The 23,943-nt window shown below is 46.7% G+C and overlaps 1 protein-coding gene across 3 annotated transcripts in view; it reads left to right on the top strand.

Moving 5' to 3' along the window:
• Nucleotides 1–18,035, top strand: part of PMP22 (peripheral myelin protein 22) — a 34,298-nt gene extending 16,263 nt beyond the window's left edge. For all 3 annotated transcript variants that reach the window (XM_034646965.1, XM_002927892.4, XM_019808616.2), the window contains exons 4-5: nt 9,535–9,675; nt 17,780–18,035. In XM_034646965.1, coding sequence (XP_034502856.1) covers nt 9,535–9,675; nt 17,780–17,943 — 305 coding nt within the window. In that variant the 3' untranslated portion in view covers nt 17,944–18,035. The remainder of the gene's footprint in view (nt 1–9,534; nt 9,676–17,779) is intronic.
• The last annotated feature ends 5,908 nt before the right edge of the window (nt 18,036–23,943 follow it).

The following is a 23,943-nucleotide window of genomic DNA, read 5'->3' as shown; positions in this document are numbered from 1 at the left end:
TCCAGCAGAGTCAAGAAAGCATCTCTTGTATTTCAGGAGCGGGGATTGGGTGTCATGAGGCCTGAGGTTGTGGGCGTTGGTTTTCAGGGCAGGAGAGAAGGATGTCTGGCACGAAGCCTCCTGAGTGTGTCATCATGGACACACACGTAGACTGCCAATGTTGGCAGAGACCTGGGAGGTCACCAAGTCCATCCCTCTCCCTCTGCACCTTGCGTCAGACCCCTCTCCACTATGCCCACCCCATGTTCATCCTACCAGTGATGGGGAGCTCACTACCTGTCATGAGAGCCTTTTTCATTTTCCAAGAGCTAACAGCATGGTCCCTTCATTTATATTCCTCAAATATATTGAGCGCATCCACAAACCGGCCACACAGAGCTGAACAAGAAAGACCGAGTCTCTGCTCTAGTGGGGCTCATGGTGACTTGGGGGGAGACCCAGAATATACAATAAATACTCAAGTGCGGAGAGTGGACAGGCCTCTGAAGGAGACAGAGTGATGACATAGAAAGTCGCGAGGGTCGGGGGAGCTGGGTTCGGAAGGCCTCTTCCTTCCCGGTCTTGTGGCTGGAGACCGGAGGGACCGGTCACAGGAAGAATCACAAGAAGACTATTCTAGGAGGTGATGGAAAGAGTCCAGTGTGGCTGAGTGTGCTGGCTGGAGGAAGGGGTGCGAGGTGAGCTGGCAGAGGGGAGGGCAGGAAGAAAGGCATGGGGTTCAGAGTTGAGTGTTGGGATACCCCAGTGAATAAACGGGGTGTGGGAAGAAGGCAGCAGAAGGGACTGGGAAAGAGTGGCCAGTGATATGGGAGGGCTGCGTGATGTATTGTCATGAAGCGTTGTCTCGTGTTAGACCCAAGTCTGTCCCCTCTTAGATCTGCTCATTTCTGATGGCTTCTTTCCTGTCTGATGTGCTAGACTGGGGTTTGCCCAGGTTGCCCGGTTCAAACTTCTCAAGGGTCCCTAGGCTGACCTCAAATATTCAGAGACCCCAGTTTAGTCTTTGAGGCTCTCCCCTTGTTTGGGTGATGCCTCCTTCCTTCGGTGGCTTCTCTGGGGTTGGCCAGATTCCTCTGAGGTCCCAGCTGTGTCACGTTCTGCCTCTCGAGAGCGGGCACGAGCCTCTTCTTGCCCCTCTGGGGCTAGGCCGGTGGTTTCGCTTTGGCGGGTTGATGGACAGAGAGTGGGGGACCTCGTTTCCTCACCACACCATTCTCTCTCCTCCCTCCCTAGCTTCTGTGAATTTTAACCCTAAAGAAAGGCGGTAGGATCGTTTAATTCAATAGATTTCGAACGCATTATTGAACCTCTCAACACGGGGGTGTGTTGCAGGGAAAAACCCAGTAGACCTCAGGAGACCTTGCTTTTTTGCCCCCTTTTTTTTTGGCCTCTGAGCTGAGTGTTGGAAATTAGGTAGAATTTCAGTAGCCATGCAGGGGAGAGTAGGGCATTGTGGTAGGGGAGGGGAAGGGGGGTTACTGTGCCTGGTGGGGTAGGGGCTCCATTCTAGCTCTTCATTGCCACGATGCTTGGCCTTTTTGAAAATACTTTCAGGATTACAAGGAAAGGGGGCTTCTGATGATTATTCTATGGAGAATGCCTTTCAAACCCAAAGATCCTGAAAATAACACAGGCAGCCCCCCTCATCCGCTGAACTCTCCCAGATAATACAGCTCATAAACAATGCCTTTCTGTCCTCGACTGCCGTTTTTCTGGCCAAACCCAGCGGTTCCAAGAGGTCCGTTCCTAAAACAAGAAGGTTGTCTGATGAATCAATTTGAAATACATGAAAATTTGAAAGTGAAGAAGGCTTCTTCTTTGGCAAGAATTCTCTTAGCCTTTAATAGTTCATTGCAAGTTATAATTAACATCCAAGGAGGGAGGTTAATGGACTTGACCGTGGAACCCATCCCTTCTGTTTTTGTTTTTGTTTTTTTTAATCAGCCAGTGGGTTGAGTGGTCCCACAGCAATTCTTTGAGAAACACAGCCCAGCCTAACCGGATCCTCTAGTTACTAGAGTTTTCCAACCGGAAAATAAGGGCAGCCTCCAACAGCTCCCCAGTTTCAGGTGCCTTCTGTGCTATATCTATATTACATTCCCTTTTCAAGCCCCAGGACTAGTTAGGAGAATAAGACTGTTGGTGTCAAACCACAAGTTAGGCTCTGAAAGACTCCTTCCATCGCACCTGTTAACTAGGAGCTCAGTTAATTGACTGACTGTGTCAGGTTTAGCGGACACGCTTGGATGTGACGTTTCTCTCCATGGGTTGTGCTCTGGTTAACAGGCCCCCCCATGGTTCTGTGTTGGAAGAGCCCCCTGCCATGTGGCTTTCCTCCTGTCTGTGAGCTCCAGGCCGCGGGCTGTGGGCTGAGAACCCACACTCAGCTTTCCCCTCTGGCTTGCATCCAGCCTGAGACCTGAACCTCCTTTCAAAGCTGTCAGCGGGTCTGGTTGGGGATGACAGTGAAGCCACCGGGGCGGGGGACCCACGCTGGGCCCTGCACGCGCTCCAGCTGGTGGGCGAAGCATTAAGTGCAAAGGCCACATTGTTGGGGACGGAGGCCTCATGGCAAGTCAGCTCTTCCCGGAATGACATTCATACTGAGAAGTAAGGAAAATGGCACTTTGTGATGGTAGGTGGGTGGGGATGTTTGGTCTCGTGCTTTTTTTTTTTTAACTTTTATTTTTTAAAATCATCACCGTCATCATCATGATTATTATTTTGGTCACGTGCTTTTGCAAGCAGTCCAGCGTTACACTACTGTGCGATCTGATCGATCGATGTCTTGCAGTTGGGATTCATTCCCTCTGATGGCCTCTTTCTTCGAGGCTGTGTTCTCTCTTGGCCTCCCTCTCCTCTGATTCTCCCGCACCTGTCGTTCCTCTCCCTTCCAAGAAAACCCGTTCTCCTGATGGAGTCAGAAAGCTTTTAGGAGCAGCTCAGGGAGGGGCAGGTGGCTCGGTGCTGGTAATGAAAGATGCGGAAGGGCCCGGATGATCTGGCATATTTCAAAGTGCTTCATCCTCTCTGAGCCCCTGACGCACTGGACTGCAGGCCCCGGGCTAAGAATACAGCTGTGGGGGCAGATGTCCTTCCTTCACTGCTTAGCTGCCACGGCAGCAGGACTCTGACCTTGAGGCGAGCTTTGATCATTGAGTAACTCAAGCTTGCCTTTATCTGCTGGGGGAGTTGGGTCTGCCTGCAGCCGTGGCCCGCGTCAGAAAGCTGTCAGCAGCTCCTGGACCTGGCACTCTCATTTCAATCAAGCCTGCGGAGGGTTTTAGGGCGTTTAATTCCCATGCTCTGCACCAGGTTTGGAGATTAAAACGTTGCACGGGAATTCCACAAATATTTACCCAGGCATCCACCTGGGGCCAGCCACTGAGCGGGGCCCAGAGAATGACCGTGGGTGCTCGTTACAGGCCCAGCGAATGATTGTGAACTTGCAATTGGAGAGAAAGTGTCTCCCTGCCCTTGGGGCTTGGATAGGAGCTCAGATTTGGCCCTTGGAGTGTTGGTGTCATGTTAGGTTTGCTCCGCATAAAACAGGGTTGTCATTGATGGTGCTGTCCCTTATATCAGATGTCTCTCTACCCTAATAATGACATCTTGACTTGCTTTGCGATAGCACAGGTTGACCACTACACCCTGCAGGCCACACCTGGCCCACCGCCTGATTTTGTAAGTCAGGTGTTATCGGATGAGTGGACCTCACCCTTTTGTTTACATATTGACTAAGACCGATTTTGCACAAAGATGCTAAAACCGAGGAGTGGCCATGGAGACCCTACCTGGGCCCTGCAAAGCCTAAAATGGTGACAATCTGCCTCTTTCCAGATAATTTGCAAATACTTGCAAATGCTTTTGGAGTCCTGGCTGGTGCCCTAATCCTACGGCTTGCACGAACACTGTAGTCCCCGTTTCACATTACCCACGTGACCCAGCTGGAGCTACCCCAGAAACCGTACCCTGGAACGGTCTGTAAATGCTTACTTGCCCTAGTCCTCGACATCAGCCTTTTAAACGGGGTGACTCGTATCATGCTTTGACAGAGCTTTCCTATCAGCTTGTTTGATCATTGCAATAGCCCCACGAGATAGTTGGTCGGGCATGTCAGAGAAGAGAAATTCAAGGCCAAACACGTGGTAAGTGGCAAGTTAAGCTGCGGATCGGCAGAAATAGGTGGCAGAGCCATCCCCTGGGCTGCGGTAACTGGAGAGCACGGCTGCCCAGCAGTCGGGCTTGGCGCGTCCTCATTCGGGGTCAAACACCTGCCATGCCCTGAGCGGGGATGTCTGCTCTCCTGCTCGAGTCCAATCCAGAGAAAGGATTCTGGCTCTGAAGCCATGTCCTCTGCACTTCAGAATCCTCAGGGCATTGTGGGCTTCCTCCTGAATAATCCCGACAGGCCTTTGGAGCATTTAGCCAGCCTGTCGGGGCTGGAACAGGGGCTGCTCCCTCCTGGCCGGTTCTTTATCTCCCCGCCCTTCCCATAGGCCACTTCAGATCTGATGGCATTTGAAGGAAGGAAATATCCCTTTACTCTCTGTAAGTGCAAGACCAGTCCTGTGCAGATTCCAACTGTTCTTTGAGTCTTGGAATCCTTCTCGGGGGTGCCTGTCTACTTTGCCTTGCGATCTTTTAAGTTCATTTTAATTATTCAAATGTTACAGGAAAGTATTCTCCTTATTAAAAATAAATCTGATGGTATAGATATTGACCAAAGACCAAACTCTCCTCCGTTCTAGCTCCAGCTCCTGGGGGCAGCTGTGGATATCAGTGGGCATGTCTGGCTCTTTTTCCAATGAACACACACACACACACGCACACACGCACACACACACACACATATCCATGCGTGTGTATACATTTTCACACATATTTATATAGGTTTTTTGATGCGTATTTACATAATGACATCCTGTTGTGTGGACACTTTAGTCTTTTCGTTGTCTTGGAGATCTTTCAAAGGCTCTTCATTTTCTAACTCATGATTTTTTTGAACTGTTGCAAAAATATTCCATTGTAGGGATTTACCCTAATTTATTTCCACTCATAGGAGTGGTGGTATAGTGAGCGATCCTTATTCGTTCTCTTTGAGGCTCTGTTTAAGTATTTATCCCGGATACAGTGATTAAATTGTGGACTCAGGTTATTGACATTTAACGATTTAAATGTATTCTGCCAAATTGCCAGTCACAGAAAGATGATTATATTATCATTCCTCTGAACGGTGTTCGGAGATATCTCTCATTCATGTACGCTGTTGACATTATCAACCTTTTCGATTTTTGCCAATTTGATAGGTAAACATTGGCATCACATTTCTTCTGGATTTCACTTGCCTTTTCCTGGATACTAGTGAGGTTGAACACCGTTAAAGAGGTTTATTGGCTCTTCCTGTTTCTCCTTTGTGAATCACGGGTCTATATGGCTTTATAATTCTACACTGAGTTTTTGTTGCATCTGCAATTGAACTTTGTGGATGATGTGAGCTAGAGATCTTTTATCTTTTGACAAATGGGTATAGCCATCCCCACTCGGTATCTGCTGTATTCTTTCTCTACTGATTTATATGTTAATTTATATGTTAATTCCAGGTATACTCCCAAAGTCTCAGTTCTGTGCCATTGCTTTCTTTTTCTTTCATGGCTAATGCCACACTGTTTGAACTGCTGAAACTTGATACTATAAATACATGCTTTGCCTATCTATATTTTGATATCTGGTACGTGACGTTCTGTCTCTTTGTTTTTGTTTGTGGATTTTTGTTTTTTCTTCTTGTTGTGTTTGGTTCAATTTTTTTTTTGGGGGCTACTATTGCTTATTGTCTTTCAGATAAGTTTTTATTATTTTATTTTATTTTTTTAAAGATTTTATTTACTTTTTTTGAGAGAGAGAGAGAGAGAATGGACAAGGGGAGGAGCAGAGAGAGAGGGAGAAGCAGGCTCCCTGCTGAGCAGGGAACCCACTCGGAGGCTCCATCCCAGGACCCTGAGATCACGACCTGAGCCGAAGGTAGATGCTTCACTGATTGAACCACCCAGGCTCCCCTAAGATAAGTTTTTAAAGCGTTTGTCAAGTTCCATTTGGGATATTTAGGATAGCATCGAATTTGTACATTACTTTGGGGGAAAGTGGCATATTTACAACTTCGAGTGTTTCTATCTGGAAACGTAGTGTGTTTCTGTGTCTTTGGCCCTTTTATGTGCTTTAATAAAATTTGTCTGCCTTATGGACCCCCCCACCAAAGAACATGATTCTTTAATTAATTGTATTTTTGTGCTTTTTAAATTTTATTTATTTATTATTATTAAATTTTAAAGATTTTATTTATTTATTCGACAGAGATAGAGACAGCCAGGGAGAGAGGGAACACAAGCAGGGGGAGCGGGAGAGGAAGAAGCAGGCTCATAGCGGAGGAGCCTGATGTGGAGCTCGATCCCATAACGCTGGGATCACGCCCTGAGCCGAAGGCAGAGGCTTAACTGCTGTGCCACCCAGGCGCCCCTGTGCTTTTTAAATTTTATTAAAAATTTCTCTCATCAGTACTGAGTCAATTCATTTTGGATTTGATTAATTATTCCTTTTCTAACGTCTTAAGTGGGAGGTTTAGTTCATTCTTTGCCAATACTTGTAGTTTTTAGTAAATGCTGTAAGGACGTACGTTTTCCACTAAGTACTGCTTGGACCACTGCCCATAGATTTGACATTTACTATCTACTCTCTCAATCCCAATCCCTGCTGAAGAAAGTTTTTGTTCTCATCTTGTTTTCTTTGCCCAAATACTATTTTTACATTTCCGATCTTATTTTGGCCAGTTTGTTTTTCATTCCTACTTTCTGTTCACCTCGATTTGTGCCTGTATCACTCTTGCTTCCTTTGACATTTATGGAGATTTTCTTGTCGCCGAACACGTAGCGTGTAAGACTGCTCCTTGTGTGTTTGAAAATAATTCATGGTCTTTGTTATGGGGACACACATTTTCTGCGTATCTCATAATCGAAGTGGCTGATCCCGTCATCAACAATCTCTCTGCTACTGTATTTTTTAAGTTACTTGATTTGTCTATCCTGAGAGACGAATGCGAAAGTCTTTCACTGTGATCGTGACTGTGTCAGTTTCTTCTTGTCTCCCAGTCATCTTTTACTTTTATACCTTTTCTGGGCTGTGTTATCTTATAGGCATAAATGTTTACGACTATCATGTCTTCGTGGTCAACTGGGTCTTTCCTCACTATGAAGTATTCCTCTTCGGCGTCTTTCGTCTTTTTCAGTTTAAATTCCGTGTCGTCTGACGCTATTATTACTATGCTTTCTTTTTGTTAATATTCGTGTGGCTCCTCTTTTTAAAATATTTCGATTTTCCACTGGTGTTTGTTTTAGGTGTGTCTCTTATATCACAGTATCAATGGGAAATATGTAATTCTAGGTGAAATTATTCACCTTTGAACGAGTGACTTGAACCCATTTTCATATATTGTGGTTGATGATGTGGTTGGACCAACTATCTTCATGTCTGTGTTTTATTTATTGTACTTATGGTTGAAAACCTTCTTCAACGTTGTATCCCCAGAGCAAACCAGAGATCTGGCCTCAAAACAGTAGGTGTTCAGTGAATAAATGCCCATGGAATAAAAACTTCCTTGACCCCCCCAATTCTGATCTGGTTTGACAGCTTATGGCAAAATAACTCCATTGTAATGGGGTTGGGACTGAAGTTCAAATTGTTGGTAAAAGAAGTTTCTAGAAGGCTTTCGTTACATTTCTAAGTCTGAGGGATTTTTCCTATTCCTGTAGATATAGCATCAAAGATTTTGAGCTTTCTCTAAATGTGAGGTCTGTTGTTTGTGGTAGGGGAGGTAAAGAGTAAGGTAAAGGTTTTAGAACTGGAGGAGGAAGTCCAGGGGGTCATCTGCTCCAGCCACACTGCCTGGGAGGGTGCACCTAGAAGAACGTTTCCCAGCCAAAAAACTCAGTTACTGTTTTCGTTCTGGATTTGGGTCTCACGTATCTTTACATTTCCAGCCTCACCTACCAGAGCGCCGGATAATTGGTTTACTTTTGAGAAAATAGCATTACGGCAACATTACCTTTATTGCAGACTGCTCCCCTAGAGGAATGACTAGGCTGGGGAAAGACAAACGGATTTAATTAAGAGGCATATAAAAAATGAAGTCAGGATGGCTCACAACCTGGGACATCATTTTCTTACCTTAATTGACAAAGACATTGAAAACATAAAAGGAGCAGATGTTCTGTTATGGTGGAAAGACTACTAGACTGGAATCAAGGACCTCCCAGCGTTGGCCATGCCAGTTGGGCTCATTAGAACATCTCCAGAAATCTCTCTGAGTACAAAGGAGCTGGGTTAGGGATCTCTGACATTTCTTCAGTTAACCCCGCCAGCGCCCTTAAAATTCTGCTGTGATCTCCTTGAATGTCCAAAGGACATTCATTGTATTCAGTGATTGATTAGAAGCCATGCAGATTTCATAGCTTTGAGTACGTGTTGGGCATTGATGTGTTTCTCGAAGCTTTTACACAGTAGCCAGTTACTGGGATGAGAGGATAAAGCCCTGTGGCTTCTCCAGGTCTTTGCCTTGTTCAGAGCAGTACCCACCCCAATGATTCTTTGGCTCTTGGAGGACAGGACACGGGTGACAGGTGGGCAAAGCCACACGCAGGTCTCCTAGGCGGACACCATAGGTTCCCTCTGTAGTGCTGAGCCCAGGCTGTGTCCTCTGCTCTCTTCCCTCCCGAGACGACATTCCTTTGCAGTAGACACTGAGCTACGGGATTTTCTTTTCTGCCTGAATTTCAGTTGGAAGCTTGGGGATTTGATCCAAGCTTGGGGTGGGGGGTGTTCAACAAAGCCGCAGAAGTAGAATCCAGCTTCCCACCCGGTGAGCGCAGACCGCTCTGTGCTGAGGCTCGTGACTAGGGTTGAGATTAATCAAGATGCAAGCTTGGCTGAGCAATTGGATTTTCATAGCGCACTCTTCTCCATTAGCATCGTCTTCCAATTTACTGCAAAATTGGTTTTGGCAACAATACTGTTTGTGCTTCCCAGCCAGCCTCACGATCCCTACCTCTCCTTGGGGGATGCTGATATTTTGAACAGTGGTTTTAAATTATTCTCGGAATATAGGGGTTGCAATAAGCAAGCCCTTGAAAACCCCTGGAGGGCAAGAAGAGAGAAGGCAGTGGGCGGGGCTCAGACCCCCTTTAACATGTGGACTTAACATTTGGCAAAAAGACTGGGAAGGAGTTCAGTATATTTTAACTTGAGTTTAACTCCTCGTAGAGGGACTAGAGCTGTTTTCGTACAGCCCTTTCTTAAAAGGGCCACAATTGAGTAGATATTAGAAAAGTGAATGGTCTGCGTTCTGCTCATAAAAGAGGGCTTCTGCCACCTGGGAGGACTGTGGTTTCCAGGGGTCACGGTGTGCCGGGCGCCATGTTCCTCCTGGCACAGCCCCTCCCCCGGCCCTGGCTGGCTTGTCCTAACCTGGTGTCTCTCCCCTCCCAGAATGGCTGCAGTCTGTCCAGGCCACCATGATCCTGTCCGTCATCTTCAGTGTTCTGTCCCTGTTCCTGTTCTTCTGCCAGCTCTTCACCCTCACCAAAGGGGGCCGGTTTTACATCACTGGAATCTTCCAAGTCCTTGCCGGTAAGTTGGAGAAGATACCAAGTTCATGTGGAGACTGTGCCTGTCCAAGGCTGGGGAATGATCAGTCAGTAGAGGGACAGGGCCCCGGAAGGACTGAGGTTTCTGAGGCTGTACCTTGGATGGTTTTGTAAAGTACAGGTGTGTGTGTGTGTGTGAGTGTGTGTGTGTGTGTGAGTGTGTGTACCTCACCTTAGACTTTGGGACTCTCCACTACGCCATGGAACGAGAGCCATAAGAAATAGGACTTCGGGGCTCTGGAAGGAAGGTCCCTAACCCAGCCAGGCCTATCACCAGGATATATATATCTGGTGTGAACTCCAGTTCACGAAGCTATAATCTGGACACATAATCGGGTGTGTGAATGCAAAGAATATCAGTAGAGTCATGGCCAGTCTTGAGGGCATATCCCTGTACATTATGTTATGCCCCAAGGAGTCGTCCTTGGCACTTCGGCATGGAAAGTGGCCCCAATGTGCTGCTGAGTTTGTTCCCAGGTATGTGTCTCATCCCTCTAAGCAGTGATGAAGCCGTGGTGAATTATTACCCTCCTTTACTCCCCCTCCAGAGTTCCGGTGGGCTTTGATTTACTGTTGTCATCCTTGGGTGTCTTCATTTTGGCACCCCTGTGTCATGTGCCATCATTTCCAAGCATGCGGCCGTGACAACCCACGAGAAGTCTCCTCCATCTCCTCCTTAAACTACCTTCACGTTCCCCCACTGGACAGGTTATCCATACGTACAATATGCAGAGTCCAAGAGGCTTCCATTATAGAGGGTGACATCTTCCAACTTTGTCTCTAGATTCTCACCCATGTCTTCCTTCATTGACTCTTATCCTTCTGTCTATTGTCTATCCGTTGGCTGAGTCAGCAAACACTGGACAGAAGTCAGAGGCAGATGGGGTGGTAGCTCCTAGAGTCCATGTTAATAAGTCACAAACTCCATATATACCAGAGTACATCTATGTACTGTGAGATGTTCTAGTGTCTGGCTGAGTAGACAAAGGGCTATGCTATCTCTTAGTTGGCTGTTGGAATGTCCATGGTGCTGAACCACCCTGTCCTGGGAGCATCACTGGAGGGTTGAAAACAGCCCACATGTCCCTGATGGATGGATGGATGGATGGATGGATGGATGGATGGATGTGGGGATATAATGGCTTACACATGGCTGTATGGTAAGGCACAGCCTGAGTTTGAATGTTGATGACCTTTTCTGGAAGCCAGAGAGTTATCCTTTCCCGGAAGAAGGAATTAGACCGGACAGCTACTACTCATTAAATCCTGAAACACAGCATTTCAATAGGTACCATTTGAGGATATCAACCGGACAGTGCTTTGCCACTTGTATGGTTTTATTACACCAAGCCAGGCTCCTGGAGTGTTGCCAATTTTGTTAAATCGTGAATTATGGAGTGAGATATTATTTCCTAGGTATGTTAGAAGCAGAGCTATCATTAGTCACTCCGCTTCCAGAAATAATACACAAAACTAGAATGTATTCTGGGATTTCTTTTTTGGCTCTCCATTTACAGTTTGATATCAAGTCAAATGATGATCGTATCTGTTGCACCAATGGTTGTATCCTCGAGATAAAACAATCCAGACTTAAGAACCAGAACGTTCATCAAATGTTTGTATTTGACCCATACCAGCGTGTTATTTTGCTGATAAATAAACTGAGACCAGGAGAGGACCATGAGTACCCAAGGTCACCCAGCTCATGCAAGAACGACAGAACGCCTCCAGTTCCCCTCGTTCCACATGGGCTCAATATTGAGTTAGGAACCGCAAAATCCACCAAAATTGCCACAGAACCCAAAATCCAAGGCAGAAACTCTGCTTTTCCAACAGGCATTTGCTAACCCGTCCTGTTCTGAACGTCCTCTGGACTCAATTCAAGCCTGTTAGAATTCTGGTATAAAAAACCCACTAAATCTAGGGGCGCCTGGGTGGCGCAGTCATTAAGCGGCTGCCTTCGGCTCAGGGCGTGATCCTGGCGTTCTGGGATCGAGCCCCACATCAGGCTCCTCCACTAAGTGCCTGCTTCTTCCTCTCCCACTCCCCCTGCTTGTGTTCCCTCTCTCGCTGGCTGTCTGTATCTCTGTCGAATAAATAAAATCTTAAAAAAAAAACCCACTAAATCTAAAAGCACATGATTTGTTCTTCGTTCTTCCCCTTCAAATGTAGCTTCTTATCTCTCATGGGACCCAATTTTCGGTTTATCAGTTCGTCAGCCTGGCAGCCCCTATTTCAATAGGAAGTTGTCTTGAATTAGCCACATCCAGCCACAGGAGTAGTTGTAATTTTAAGTCCGAAGAATGTTCTGTTCCTAGCTGTGAGCTCCAGTTCACGTGAGCTGAAAGGAGTCCTCCGGCAACCACGGGCTCTCCAGAATGGTGCATTTGAGTCGGGTCTTGCCACTCAAGTTGATGACTAAAAGAGGAAGGGGCTTCCCTTAATAGATTCCCATGCTTCTTCAAAGCACCAAACCATTTTATTTTTTATGATCTTTTTAAAAGATTTTATTTATTTGAGAGAGAGAGAGACAAAGAGGACAAGCAGGGAGGAGAAGAAGCAGGCTCCCTGCCAAGCAGGGAGCCCGATGCGGGGCTCGATCCCAAGACCTGGGATTATGACCTGAGCCGAAGGCAGATGCTTAACCGACTGAGCCACCCAGGTGCCCTGCACCATAGCATTTTAAATGGAAGCCACTGGAAGATCTCTGGAGTCTGGGCGGGGGGCGCTGTTTCGGGCTGCACAGTCACTACCCAGCTTCCCTTGGGAGGGCCCAGCTTCGGTCTTTAGATCACACACCTGAGCGTGTGGGAAAGGCAGGTACCAGGTGTGGGGGGCTTTTGGGGCTGATTGTAGCTTTAAGAGCTGTCTCTGCTTTCTCTAGATTACACCTCTGCGGGTGCTTATCGGTCCGTCTGCTTCGCTGCCTCACCCCCTTCTGCTTTTCATAATAAGCCACACGTCTCACATTGAAGAGCTGTCTTCCCTTGATTACATACTTAGGTTGGCCGCCTCCTGGAGACGTGTCGAGAGATTCCAGCCACTTCTTTGCTTTTCTGTCTTAGCTGCACATCCGAATCACCTTTTTAGGGGCACCTGGGTGGCTCAGTCGGTTGAGCGTCTGACTCTTGGTTTCGGCTCAGGTCCTGATCTCCGTGTGGTGGGATCGAGCCCCCGTGGTGGGTTCTGCGCACTGCTTGGGATTCTCTCTCCTGCTCCCTCTGCCCTTCCCCCTGCTCGTGCACACACTCTCTTTCTCTTGCTGTCTCTCAAATAAATAATTCAATCTTAAAAAAAAAAAATCACGTTTTTAAAAAGAGGATGCTTTAAAAAAATGCCAGTGCTCAGCTTTCATGCCTGGAGAGCTCGTGGGTGGGACTACTCCCTGGGTGGTTCTGATGTTCAGCCAGGGTTGGGAGCTGCTGGTGTAGCCATCACGCTGTCCCTAATCCCACTATGAGTTCTTCTAGAAATTTCTCTGCCGACAACTTGTCCCATTCCTGAACCATAGATTCTTCTAAACCCCTTTCTTAGAGAAGAGCCTTTCTGATCCTCTCTCTGGATTTTGGAGCCTTTTTTTATTTTCAGAAATGGTACCATCTGTTTTCAGACAGTAACCCTGACCCTAAGCCCGCCGGGCTGGGCTGCCCTCCATGAGAAAGCATTGAGAAATTCGTAGAGAAACAGACCTGAAAGACAGAGCCCCATGTTTGGCTTTTTATTTCACTACTTAACACCCAGCACCGAACTCCGGGCACGCCACATAGAAGGCCCTGAATAACCCACTTGTTGGATGACTGGATAATTGTCTTCCCTTGGCAGAATCAAACGCGGGTCACATGTGTAGTAACTATTTATTGTGATTACGAAGAACAGAGAAGACAGTAAAAGGAGATTCCTGAGTGAGTTTGGCTGTTTGTTCCGTTTCTTCTATCAAACAGACCGATATGGTCGTAGGGCTTTGGAACCAAAGACTTTGGGGGATGAATAGAAAAGCACAGCGCCCTCCCTCTTCCGAGTGGCTCCAAGGTGGTGGTAGCCAGATGTCACATTTAGGAACCGTTCCAGATGTTGCGCTCCCTCACCCCAGATCCAATCCACCCCTGCGTGGATATCGTGTCCATTTCTGTTCTCTCTTGGCCTCACTAACCCCACTACAGTTGTGCAAAAGCCAGCTCAGGCGCCTTCCCGTCCCGTCTTGTCGCCACCCCGAAATCCATTTCCCACGCTGCTGCCAGAACAATCTTTCTAAACACACCCCAGATCATGTTTCCCCTCTGCTGAAAATGTGCTTCCCACCACAACTTCCTCAGCATGCCACTCAGGGCCCTCCCGCCTCCCCTCACGCTGCCCTCCCCCTGTCAGGGGAGATTCTTGTCAGGACCCGCTTCCCCTGGCTATCGCTTCCACACCCTGTACACTCAGACCAAGCACCACGTCCCCTGCCAGGCTTCCCCAGACCTCCCAGTTTGGACTCCGAGCCTGTCCATCCTCTCAGGGCATCATCGCGTTGTTTCTCTCTCCCACTCTTGAAATCATGTCAGACCACACTGGAAGTTTCTACGGGCATGTCTGCTTCTGAAAGACACTCTCCCCCGAAGCTAGGAGGCTTGTGTTATCCATCTTGGTGCCCTCAGCAGCCGGAACAGGGTCGGCACATACTAGGCGCTCATTACCTGTGTTCTGAGCCAAACAGAATGCAGATAAGGAAGTTTCGAGACTTCCCTCCATTTCTTGCTTTGCCTTTGGCCCCTTGGTTGCTCCCTTCCAAAGGTTCTAGGCTCTGATTGCTCACTTGTGGTTGCTACTGCTGTGAACGGGGCTTGAGGGCTCCTCTTCAAGGGGCCTTTAGGGGGCTGGTTAGAGATCCAGCCGTCCTGACAGGGAGAAACTCTCGAATGTTGTCTGGACAGCGTCTGTGGCCGCCACTGACAGCTGACTGCCCTCCTGGACTCAGGCCCCTGCCGGGGCGTCCCCGTCACTCCCAAAGCACAGACTGCTTGTCGGTGGGGAAGGAAGGCATAAGGCTGCCCTTACGGCAGCACCCTCACTCCCCTTCCCCGTGGGGGACCTTCTTCACCGCGCCCCCACCTACTGGTGGGTGAGGAAGCGAGTTATGACCCACGTATGGGGACAAATGCTTGACATTGCGGGACTACGGTGTGACATCAGCTACCCTATATCCCAGGCCACTTCTGCTGTACAGACAGACAGCCTTGTAATAACATATTCCCCAAAACATCAGTTTCCCGACAACAGTAATTACAAAGCACGTATCGACTTTTGGGCTTTGTAAGTATCTCAGCTCATTGCAGGTCGGGGCGAAGCTCAAATTCATTTCCTTCTGAGCAGCTCCTCGGGCAAATTTCGTATAATCTAGGCCATCTGGTCAGTCACCACACTTGTGAATCCTGCCTCCCTCTGTCCCTCTTGGTCCCAGATAGAATGTTCGCTCTCTGCCAGTGAAATCTGGGCATGGCTGGTCTACACAGCTCTCAGGGCCCTTTTCTCATGCGGTGGCCGGTGAGACACATGGCCCATTTGGAAGCCTTGCCAGCATGACGGGCATTGGCCTGGCCTTTTCGCATGCTGTTCCCTAGGTCACATTTCACTTTTCATAACCCTGACCTCATTAGGTAGGTCAGTATCGCCCAAGAGAAAACCACAATCTTTTCTTTCTTTTTTTTTTTTTTTTTACTATTTTTTAATTATGTTCGGTTAGCCACTGTATTGTACATAATTGGTTTTTGATGTAGTGACCAGTGATTCATTAGTTAAGTATAACACCCAGTGCTCATCCCAACACGTGCCCTCCTCAATACCCATCACCCTGTTACCCCCTCCCCCCACTCTCCTCCCCTCCGAACCCCCGAGATTCTTTCCTGGGGTTCACAGTCTGTCATGGCTCCTCTCCCTCTCTGCTTTCTCCCCCTTTGGATTTCCCTCCCTTTCCCTATGGTCCTCCATGCTATTCCTTATGTTCCACGTATGAATGAAACCATATGATAATTGTCTTTCTCTGCTTGACTTACTTCACTTAACATAATCCCCTCCAGTTCCATCCATGTCGATGCGAATGCTGGGTAATCGTTCTTTCTGATGGCTGAGTAATATTCCATTGTCTGTATGGACCACATCTTCTTAATCCATTTGTCTGTTGAAGGGCATCTCAGCTCCTTCCACAGTTTGGCTCTTGTGGACGTTGCTGCTACGAACATTGGGGTGCACGTGGCCCTTCTCTTCACTACGCCTGTATCTTTGGGGTAAATACCCAGTAGTGCATTGCTGGATCATAGGGTAGCTCAATTTTTAATATCTTGAGGAACCTCCATACTGTTTTCAGATTGGCTGTACCAACTTGCATTCCCACCAGCAGTGTAAGAGGGATCCCCTTTCTCCATATCCTCGCCAACATTTGTTGTTTCCTGTTTTGCTAATTTTTGTAGTTCTGACCGGTACAAGGTGGTAGCTCATTGTGGTTTTGACTTGTATTTCCCTGATGCCAAGTCACATGGAGCATTTTTTCATGTATCTGTTAGCCATTTATAGACAACCGCAATCTTTCTTAAAGACACGAATTTGTACTTTGCCAAGGTGAGCCATGGGGGGCTTTCGGGGAAGAGAATTGGGGATCCCGGGCCTCAGGGCTAGTAAAGCGTGTTCCAGGCAGATCAAAACGGCTTTCTTCCCCGAACGACGGTTTGCCAGCTCTGGTTTCCCCTCTCACACCGGGCGTCTTTGCTGTCTCCCGAACTTTCTGTAGGTAGCAGGCCCTGGATCCGATCCCACAGTAGTTCCAGGACCATTGTGCGGCTTTCTCAGCGGGGGCCAACCGAGTGGGAGTTTTCTCCTCTGACTTGGAGAAGGACGGTCTTATCAGGGTGGCGAATGTAACGTATTCCCACTTCTGCACTTTGCCAAACAAAGTTGCAGTGTCCCGCAGAACAGCAGCCCAAATAGCAGTGAGGTTAGATGTAGGTGGTCCGGGGCATTGGGAGGTTTGGAACCACAGGAATCCCACAGAACATGCTGGATTTACAATAGAGTCACACAGAGCCTCTCACAGACCCTGTTTTCAGGAGGGAACAGAGGGAACAGAGCAGGCTTTGTATAGCTCCGGGCTGGGGTGCTGACATCACTGGACCCCTCCCTGCAGGGGGACGCCGACTGCCATTGTGGGCAGGGACCATCACTCTTGAACTTGCCTGCTTCAAGTGCCCCTCGCTGGAGGGTGTCTTGTCCTTCCCACACCAAAGAGCTGCAGAGGTGGGCGGGGGAAGGATCACCTGATTTATCTGTGTGTCCAGTAACCTTCCTCTCTTCGTTGGGCTTCAGCCCCAACCTTGGGGGCACCAAGGAACCATTGGAAGGGACCAAGTGCAATGATAGTTTCCTCCCACTGCTTCCCACTCATATCGAGGCCTTCCTCCTCTTCTTTTTCCTCCCTCTCTATTCCTTTGTACGCCTAGCGATGCCCATAGGCATTGCTCGCTTGATCTGTTACGTGGCAGTCCTGCTAAGGGACCCCTGGCTCTGCCTGGAGCCCAGTGCCCTGGCCCTCGCGTGACTCAGAGACTGGCAAAATGTCATTTCACTTTGCTGGTTCAGATGACACCGCCACTCATTTGTAGAGCTATTCATGGGTTTCCAGGGGCTCCCACACCCAACCCTCCTTGGAAAGAGCTAGGCAGGTTTAGCTTGCAACCCAAATTCTTGCAGTCAGCTAGGAATTGGTGACAGTTAAAGGAACAGAGATGGGGCAAAAAAGATGACAAGGGACCACGGAGATGCTGGTCTGGGTCACAGAGATCAGAGCCAGAGAGCAGATCACTTCCCGTGTGTCTAGATCTTTGAGACCCCCCTCCTAACCTGGCAGCTGATTCTTCCAGAGTCGGATATGCTCGTCTTGAACCAGCGTTGTCCGCCACAGACTGGGCAACTGGGGTGTGTTTGTGAGTGTGTGTGTGTCAAGAGCTGTGAGTGGTGTGGGCAGGTACCCACGGTCCTGTGGCATCCGCACTGGGGGTGGTGGATGGGGACCCCTTGCTGTGCCCTCTCCCTCACCCTGCTTGTCCCTCTCTCCCCAGGTTTATGTGTGATGAGTGCAGCATCGATCTACACGGTGAGGCACCCGGAATGGCATTTCGTCACTGAATACTCCTATGGCTTTGCCTACATCCTGGCCTGGGTGTCCTTCCCCCTGGCCCTTCTCAGCGGCGTCGTATATGTGATCTTGCGGAAACGCGAATGAGGCGCCCAGACAGCTGGTCTGAGGCACCGAGCATACCTAGGGGAAGGGAGGAAGGAAACCAGAAACCAGGAAAAAAAGAAAAAAAAAAAAAAGAGCTAGCCAAAAAACCCAAACTCAAACCAAACCAAACAGAAAGCAGTTGAAGGGGGGGGTTAGTGTTGACTGAAGATGTATATAATATCTACGGTTTATAAAACCTATTTATAACACTTTTTACATATATGTACATAGTAGTGTTTGCTTTTTATGTTGACCATCAGCCCTGTGTTGAATCTTAAAGAAGTAACTAAAGAACTTTACATCCTAACCGTATAATCGAGCTCAGTATTTTTGTTCTGTTTTTCATTCTTTTTGTTTTGCCCGGACATGAAATAACTCCGTCTTGCCCCTTCCCTTTTTATTGGAAAGAAGATACCTCCCTTCCACTCCACCTCATTTAGGAAACCAAAGTGTGGGTAGAAACCCCGAAAGGCCAAAAGCCCTTAAATTGTGGGTGACCCAGAGACGGGCGCCGCCCACACCTCCGTGCGAAGCCTCACGCTCACATGGATGAAACCCCCAGACTGGAGCCCTCGGCAAAAACACGGCTTGTGGCTTTGGGATACTTGCCCTTGACGGTGGGTGTCTCAGTCCCACGTCTCGATGAGAAATCGGTGACAAGCCTACGAAATGGTGCTATGTATTTACCATTCTTGATTATCACTAATCATCTAAACTACTCACTGGAAATTCAATTAACGATTTTACGACGTAAAGTAGAACGGAGACCTGAATAATTCTCTGTAATATAAATGGTTTATAACTGCTTTTGTACCTAGCCAGGCTGCAGGTATTACAATAATACATCAATAATAAACACAGCCTTTAGCGCTCCCACATTCTTCCCGCGGTCGGAGCATCGGGACCAGCCTCTAGACCCCACCCCCTGCCCGGGACTGTGCGTTCCCAGGGCTCAGCTGGGTCTAGACTGTTCTCTGCCTCCAAGGACTGTCTGGCAATGACTTGTACTGGCCACCAACTGTAGATTATATACGGTGCCCTTCTGATGCTAAGACTCCAGACCTTTTTGTTTTTGTTTTTTGTTTTTTTTGTTTTTGCTTTGCTTTTTCTGATTTTATACCAATTGTGTGGACTAAGATGCATTAAAATAAACATCAGAGTAACTCACTGATCTCTCTTGGGATTTTGTGGCGATCTCGGCGTGGGTGGGGGGTGCCTTTCAGAGCGGAGGGAAGCGCTTCGGCGGAGAGCAAGGTTGAGCTCCTGGTGTAGGGTGCATTTTGGCTTTCTTGCAGGTGACAGGGAGCACATTGTGCCTTGCATGAGCCTGAGGAGATGTCTGCTCATTGGGGAGGGAGGGCCAGGAATTGCAGCTGAAACAGAAACTGTAAATGGGCTGGAAGGGACTTGAGTGTTCGTTTAGCTCAACCCTCTCTCTCATGCTCTCTTCTCTGGTGAACCACATGGGGGACCTCGGAGGCATGTCATGTGGTCGCCTAACATGTGGGGAATGTTGGCGTGAGCAGCACAGACCCTTAACCTGTAAAAGAAGAGGGAGGTCAGATGAAGGAATCATCTGATGATGACTGGAGGCCAGACTTTCAGATAAAACACTGGTAAACATCAACTAAGTTCCTGATGGGGTATTGAGGGAGGGCATGGGCCGAGCATGTCATCTAGCTCCAGGGTTCTGGGCTGTGTCTCACCTGAAGATATTTTTACCCATTGACGTTATATTGAACACGTGCAAAACATTGAGCTCACAACGCACTGACATTGCTCCAATTCTCATTGAGCACCTACACTGAACTGGGCACCAGGGATCAAGAAGTGATCACATACTTTTTTTTTTTAAGATTTAATTTATTTATTTGAGAGAGAGAGAGAGAGATAGCACGAGTGGAGACGGGCAGAGGGGGAGAGAGAGAGAGAGAGCGTCTCAAGCAGACTCCTCGCTGAGCACTGAGCCCATCCCAGGGCTCCATCCCAGGACCCTGAGATCATGACCTGAGCTAAAATCAAGAGTCGGCCACTTAACCGACTGAGCCATCCGGGTGTCCCTAGGATCACATACTTCTTAATCACAAAGGGTAATACTTTAGTGAGAGGCACAGGCAAACAACTATATTAGGCTCTTTGAGTTTGAACCTGCCCTCTTCCCTTTACCAGCTGCAGGAGGCTGGACAGGTTATTCAAACTCTAAGATTGCATTTTCTCATCTGTAAGATGAACATGGCAATGCCCAGTTTATGGGCTTGTAGAGATTAAAAAAGACATGGAATGTATACAGTGCTTAGTATCGTGAGCAGTAGATAGAAAACCCACTGTAAATCCGTGGTTATCACAGATGCGATGTTTGAGGTGTATTGCAAGGAGGTATTGGTTGTTCTGGGGGAATTCGCAATCCCAGGCCCAACATTAGAATCTCCCCTGCAAGGGCCACCCCAGAGCTGTGGATTCCTTCTGTCTGTGCTGGGACCCACCCTGCCTTGGTGGGTTTAAAGGACCCTGCAGGTGATGACAGTGGAAAGTGGGGGGAATGAGAAGATGGGAGCCTGTCCAAAGACTTTTCAGACTTCAGTGTGCTAATGAATCAGGTGGGAAGCCTCTAAAATGCAGATCTGGTTCAGTAGGTCTGGGGTGGGGACTGACGTTCTTCATTTCCAAGTCATGCCTAAGTTGACGTTGATGCTGCTGGTCCACGGACCACACTTCGAGGAGCAGGGGCTGGAGTAAAGCCATCTTCACTCACCTCATGCCTTTGTGTCTCTGCACAGCTGTGACAGGAGGGCTTCCCCCTTTCTAGGTTTTCAACAGTGATCGGCTAACTCTGCTTATGACTTGGCAAGATGGCCACCAGGTGCACATGACACGGAGGTGATTGGGAAAACTAGGAACTTCACTTCACAAGCTTGTACTTAAGTACACTTTCATTCCACAAACCTTCCTCTAGAACCTTGACCTAACAATTAAAAATTTCTATATGTAGGAATAAAGAAGAAAACCAAAAGTGGCCCAAATCTCCCCACCTAGGTTAATGCTTTTGGCATTAAAAAAAAAAAAAAGTAATATATATCTAGGATTTTAGCATCCTAAAGACATCTACGGGGAAAAATAACACACAAAAGCTTCTTTACAAACTCCCCATAGTCTCTTGCCCAAGATAACCCATAAGACATAGCTTACGATGTCCTCCACAAAGAAAGACAATGCCGGCTTATATGCACCCATTTAAGTAGTTGAAAAGTGTGCACCAAAGGGATCAAACTACTCACACTGGTCTGCACCATGCTGTTCTTTTCATTTAATAATATAAACTGGAGATCTTTCTACATCAGCACATACCTCATTATTTTCAATGAGCTTGGTCATTCTTTCAAAATTCTGCATTGAATTTCACTGGGTAGGTATACCCACCTCACTGAGCCCTGGCTCAGAGATTTTTGCATGGGTGGAGAAACGCCGACAAAACAGATAGCTTCTACTCTCTTTCCCAGGAAGAGACCACACCTGCACCAGAGAGTGAAGAATTTCAAGCCTCAAGGTGCTCTCAAGAATGGCGGAGGTGCTGGGGGAAGGCAGCTGAGAGATTCAAGACACCTGCTAAACTGTAGGCTGGCTGGTTTGCAGGAGAGCACAAGGGAATAGTACAGGTGGGAGGAACCCTCCTGGGATCTGGACAAAAAATCAGACCCTGGCTTGAGAAACTATCCCTTCCAAGGAGTTAGAATTTGACTGGATTAATTGGTAGATCAATTTATGACCCAGGGCATTGTTAAAAACTATAGAGAAACCAGCAGTAAATCACTGGGGTCTAATAGTGGGATGTGGTCTGGAAGAGAGGAAGAGAAGCCTACTGAATCCCCTGTCACCCTGGGGTGACAGCGAGCATTCCAAAGCTGAGCCTCCTTGAGGAACAACATCAGAGGCCGAGCACTGTCATGAAGAAAGAGACCTCACTAAAATAATCTAGTCAGTTACTAAATACAAGCATACCTCATTTTACGAGTTTTTTACAAATTGAAGGTTTGTGGCATTGAGCATTGACCAAGTCTATCAGCGCCTTGAGCAAGTCTATTGGCGCCATTGACCAAGTCTATCAGCGCCATTTTCCCAGCAGTATTTGCTCACTTTGTGTCTTTGAGTCCCATTTTTGTAATTTTAGCAATATTTCAAAATTTTCATGATTGTATTTATTATGGTGATCAGTGACCAGTGATTACGACTTGCCGAAAGCTCAGATGATAGCGTGTTTTAGCAATAAAGTATTTTATTTTATTTATTTTTAAAGATTTTATTTATTTATTTGACAGAGAGAGACAGCGAGAGAGGGAACACAAGCAAGGGGAGTGTGAAAGGGAGAAGCAGGCTTCCTACCCAGCAGGGAGCCTGATGCGGGGCTCGATCCCAGGACCCTGGGATCATGACCTGAGCCAAAGGCAGACGCTTAATGGCTGAGCCACCCAGGTGCCCCAGCAATAAAGTATTTTAAATTCAAGTATATACATTAGATTTTTTATACATGATGCCATTGCACACTTAGTAGACTACAGAACAGTGTAAACACAATTTTTATATGCACAGGGAAACAAAGAAAAAACATTTGACTTGCTTTATTGTGATATTTGTTTTATTGTGGTGGTCTGGAACTGAACCCATCATATCTCTGAGGTGTGCGTGTAATTAAACAAACAAATAACAGTAACAAACTCCAGAGTAGGGACAATATATTATCTAAAATATCTAGTTGCTACAATATATTATCTAAAATATCTAGTTTCCAACAAAAAAATTATGAGGCATGCAAAAAAACAGGAAGTATGACCCATACACTAGAAAAAAGCAGAAAAACTATCTATGAGAGAGACCAGATGTCAGATTTATCACAAAAAGGCTTTAAAGCAATCATTGTAAACATTTTCACACAACTAAAGGAAATCATGATTAAAAAAGTAATTGAAGGTATGATAACAATGTTGCATCAGATAAAGAATATCAATAAAGAGATGGAAATTATGAAAAAGGGACAAATGGAAATTATGTTGTTGAAAAGAACAATAAGGGGGCACCTGGGTGGCTCAGGTCGTGATCCCGGAGTTCTGGGATCGAGCCCCACATCGGGCTCCTCCACTGGGAGCCTGCTTCTTCCTCTCCCACTCCCCCTGCCTATGTTCCCTGTCTCTCTGGCTGTCTCTCTCTCTGTCAAATAAATAAAATCTTAAAAAAAAAAAAAGAAAAGAAAAGAACAATAAGGCAAAAATCATGACATCCCAATCAATAGACTCAGAAAATGCATTTGACAAAATCCAATGCTCCTTTATGATAAAAATACCCAACAAACTAGGAATAAGAGAATATCCACAGCCTAATAAAGGACATCTGTAAAAAACCCACACCTAACATCATATTTATGGGTAAAATACTGAATGCTTTCTCTCTAAAATCAGGAACAAGACAATGGTATCTGTCTGTGCTTATAACCTCAATTTAACATTATCTTGGAGGTTCTAGCTAGGACGACTAGGTAAATTAGGTTAAAAGAAAGGCATCAAGATTAAAATGGAAGACTAAAACTATCTCTATTCACAGAAAAATGATCTTGTATATAGGAAATCCTAAGTAATCCAATAAAAAAATTCTTATAAATGAATTTAGCAAAGAGGCAGGATACAGTATCGATGTATAAAAATCAATTGTATTTCTGTATTTGCGATGAACAATTAAACAGTGAAAATAAGAAAACAATTCCACTTAGAAGAGCATCCAAAAAAAGGATAAAATACTTAGGAATAAATTTAACCACAAAAAAATGCAAAATTTATAGCTTGAGAATCATAGAACATGGATGAAGACATTAAAGAAGATGTAAATAATTGGAAAAATATCTCATGTTCATGGATCAGATAATTTAACATTGTTAAGATGGGAATGCTCCTAAATTGTTCTACATTTTCTGGGCAATTTCCATCAAAATCCCAGCTGACTTAGAAATTCAAATGC

Source organism: Ailuropoda melanoleuca, chromosome 17, assembly GCF_002007445.2.
Source record: "Ailuropoda melanoleuca isolate Jingjing chromosome 17, ASM200744v2, whole genome shotgun sequence".
In the NCBI taxonomy this organism is placed as follows: domain Eukaryota; kingdom Metazoa; phylum Chordata; class Mammalia; order Carnivora; family Ursidae; genus Ailuropoda; species Ailuropoda melanoleuca.
Note: the sequence above shows the minus strand (reverse complement) of the source record. Positions and strands in the feature narration are given on the sequence as shown.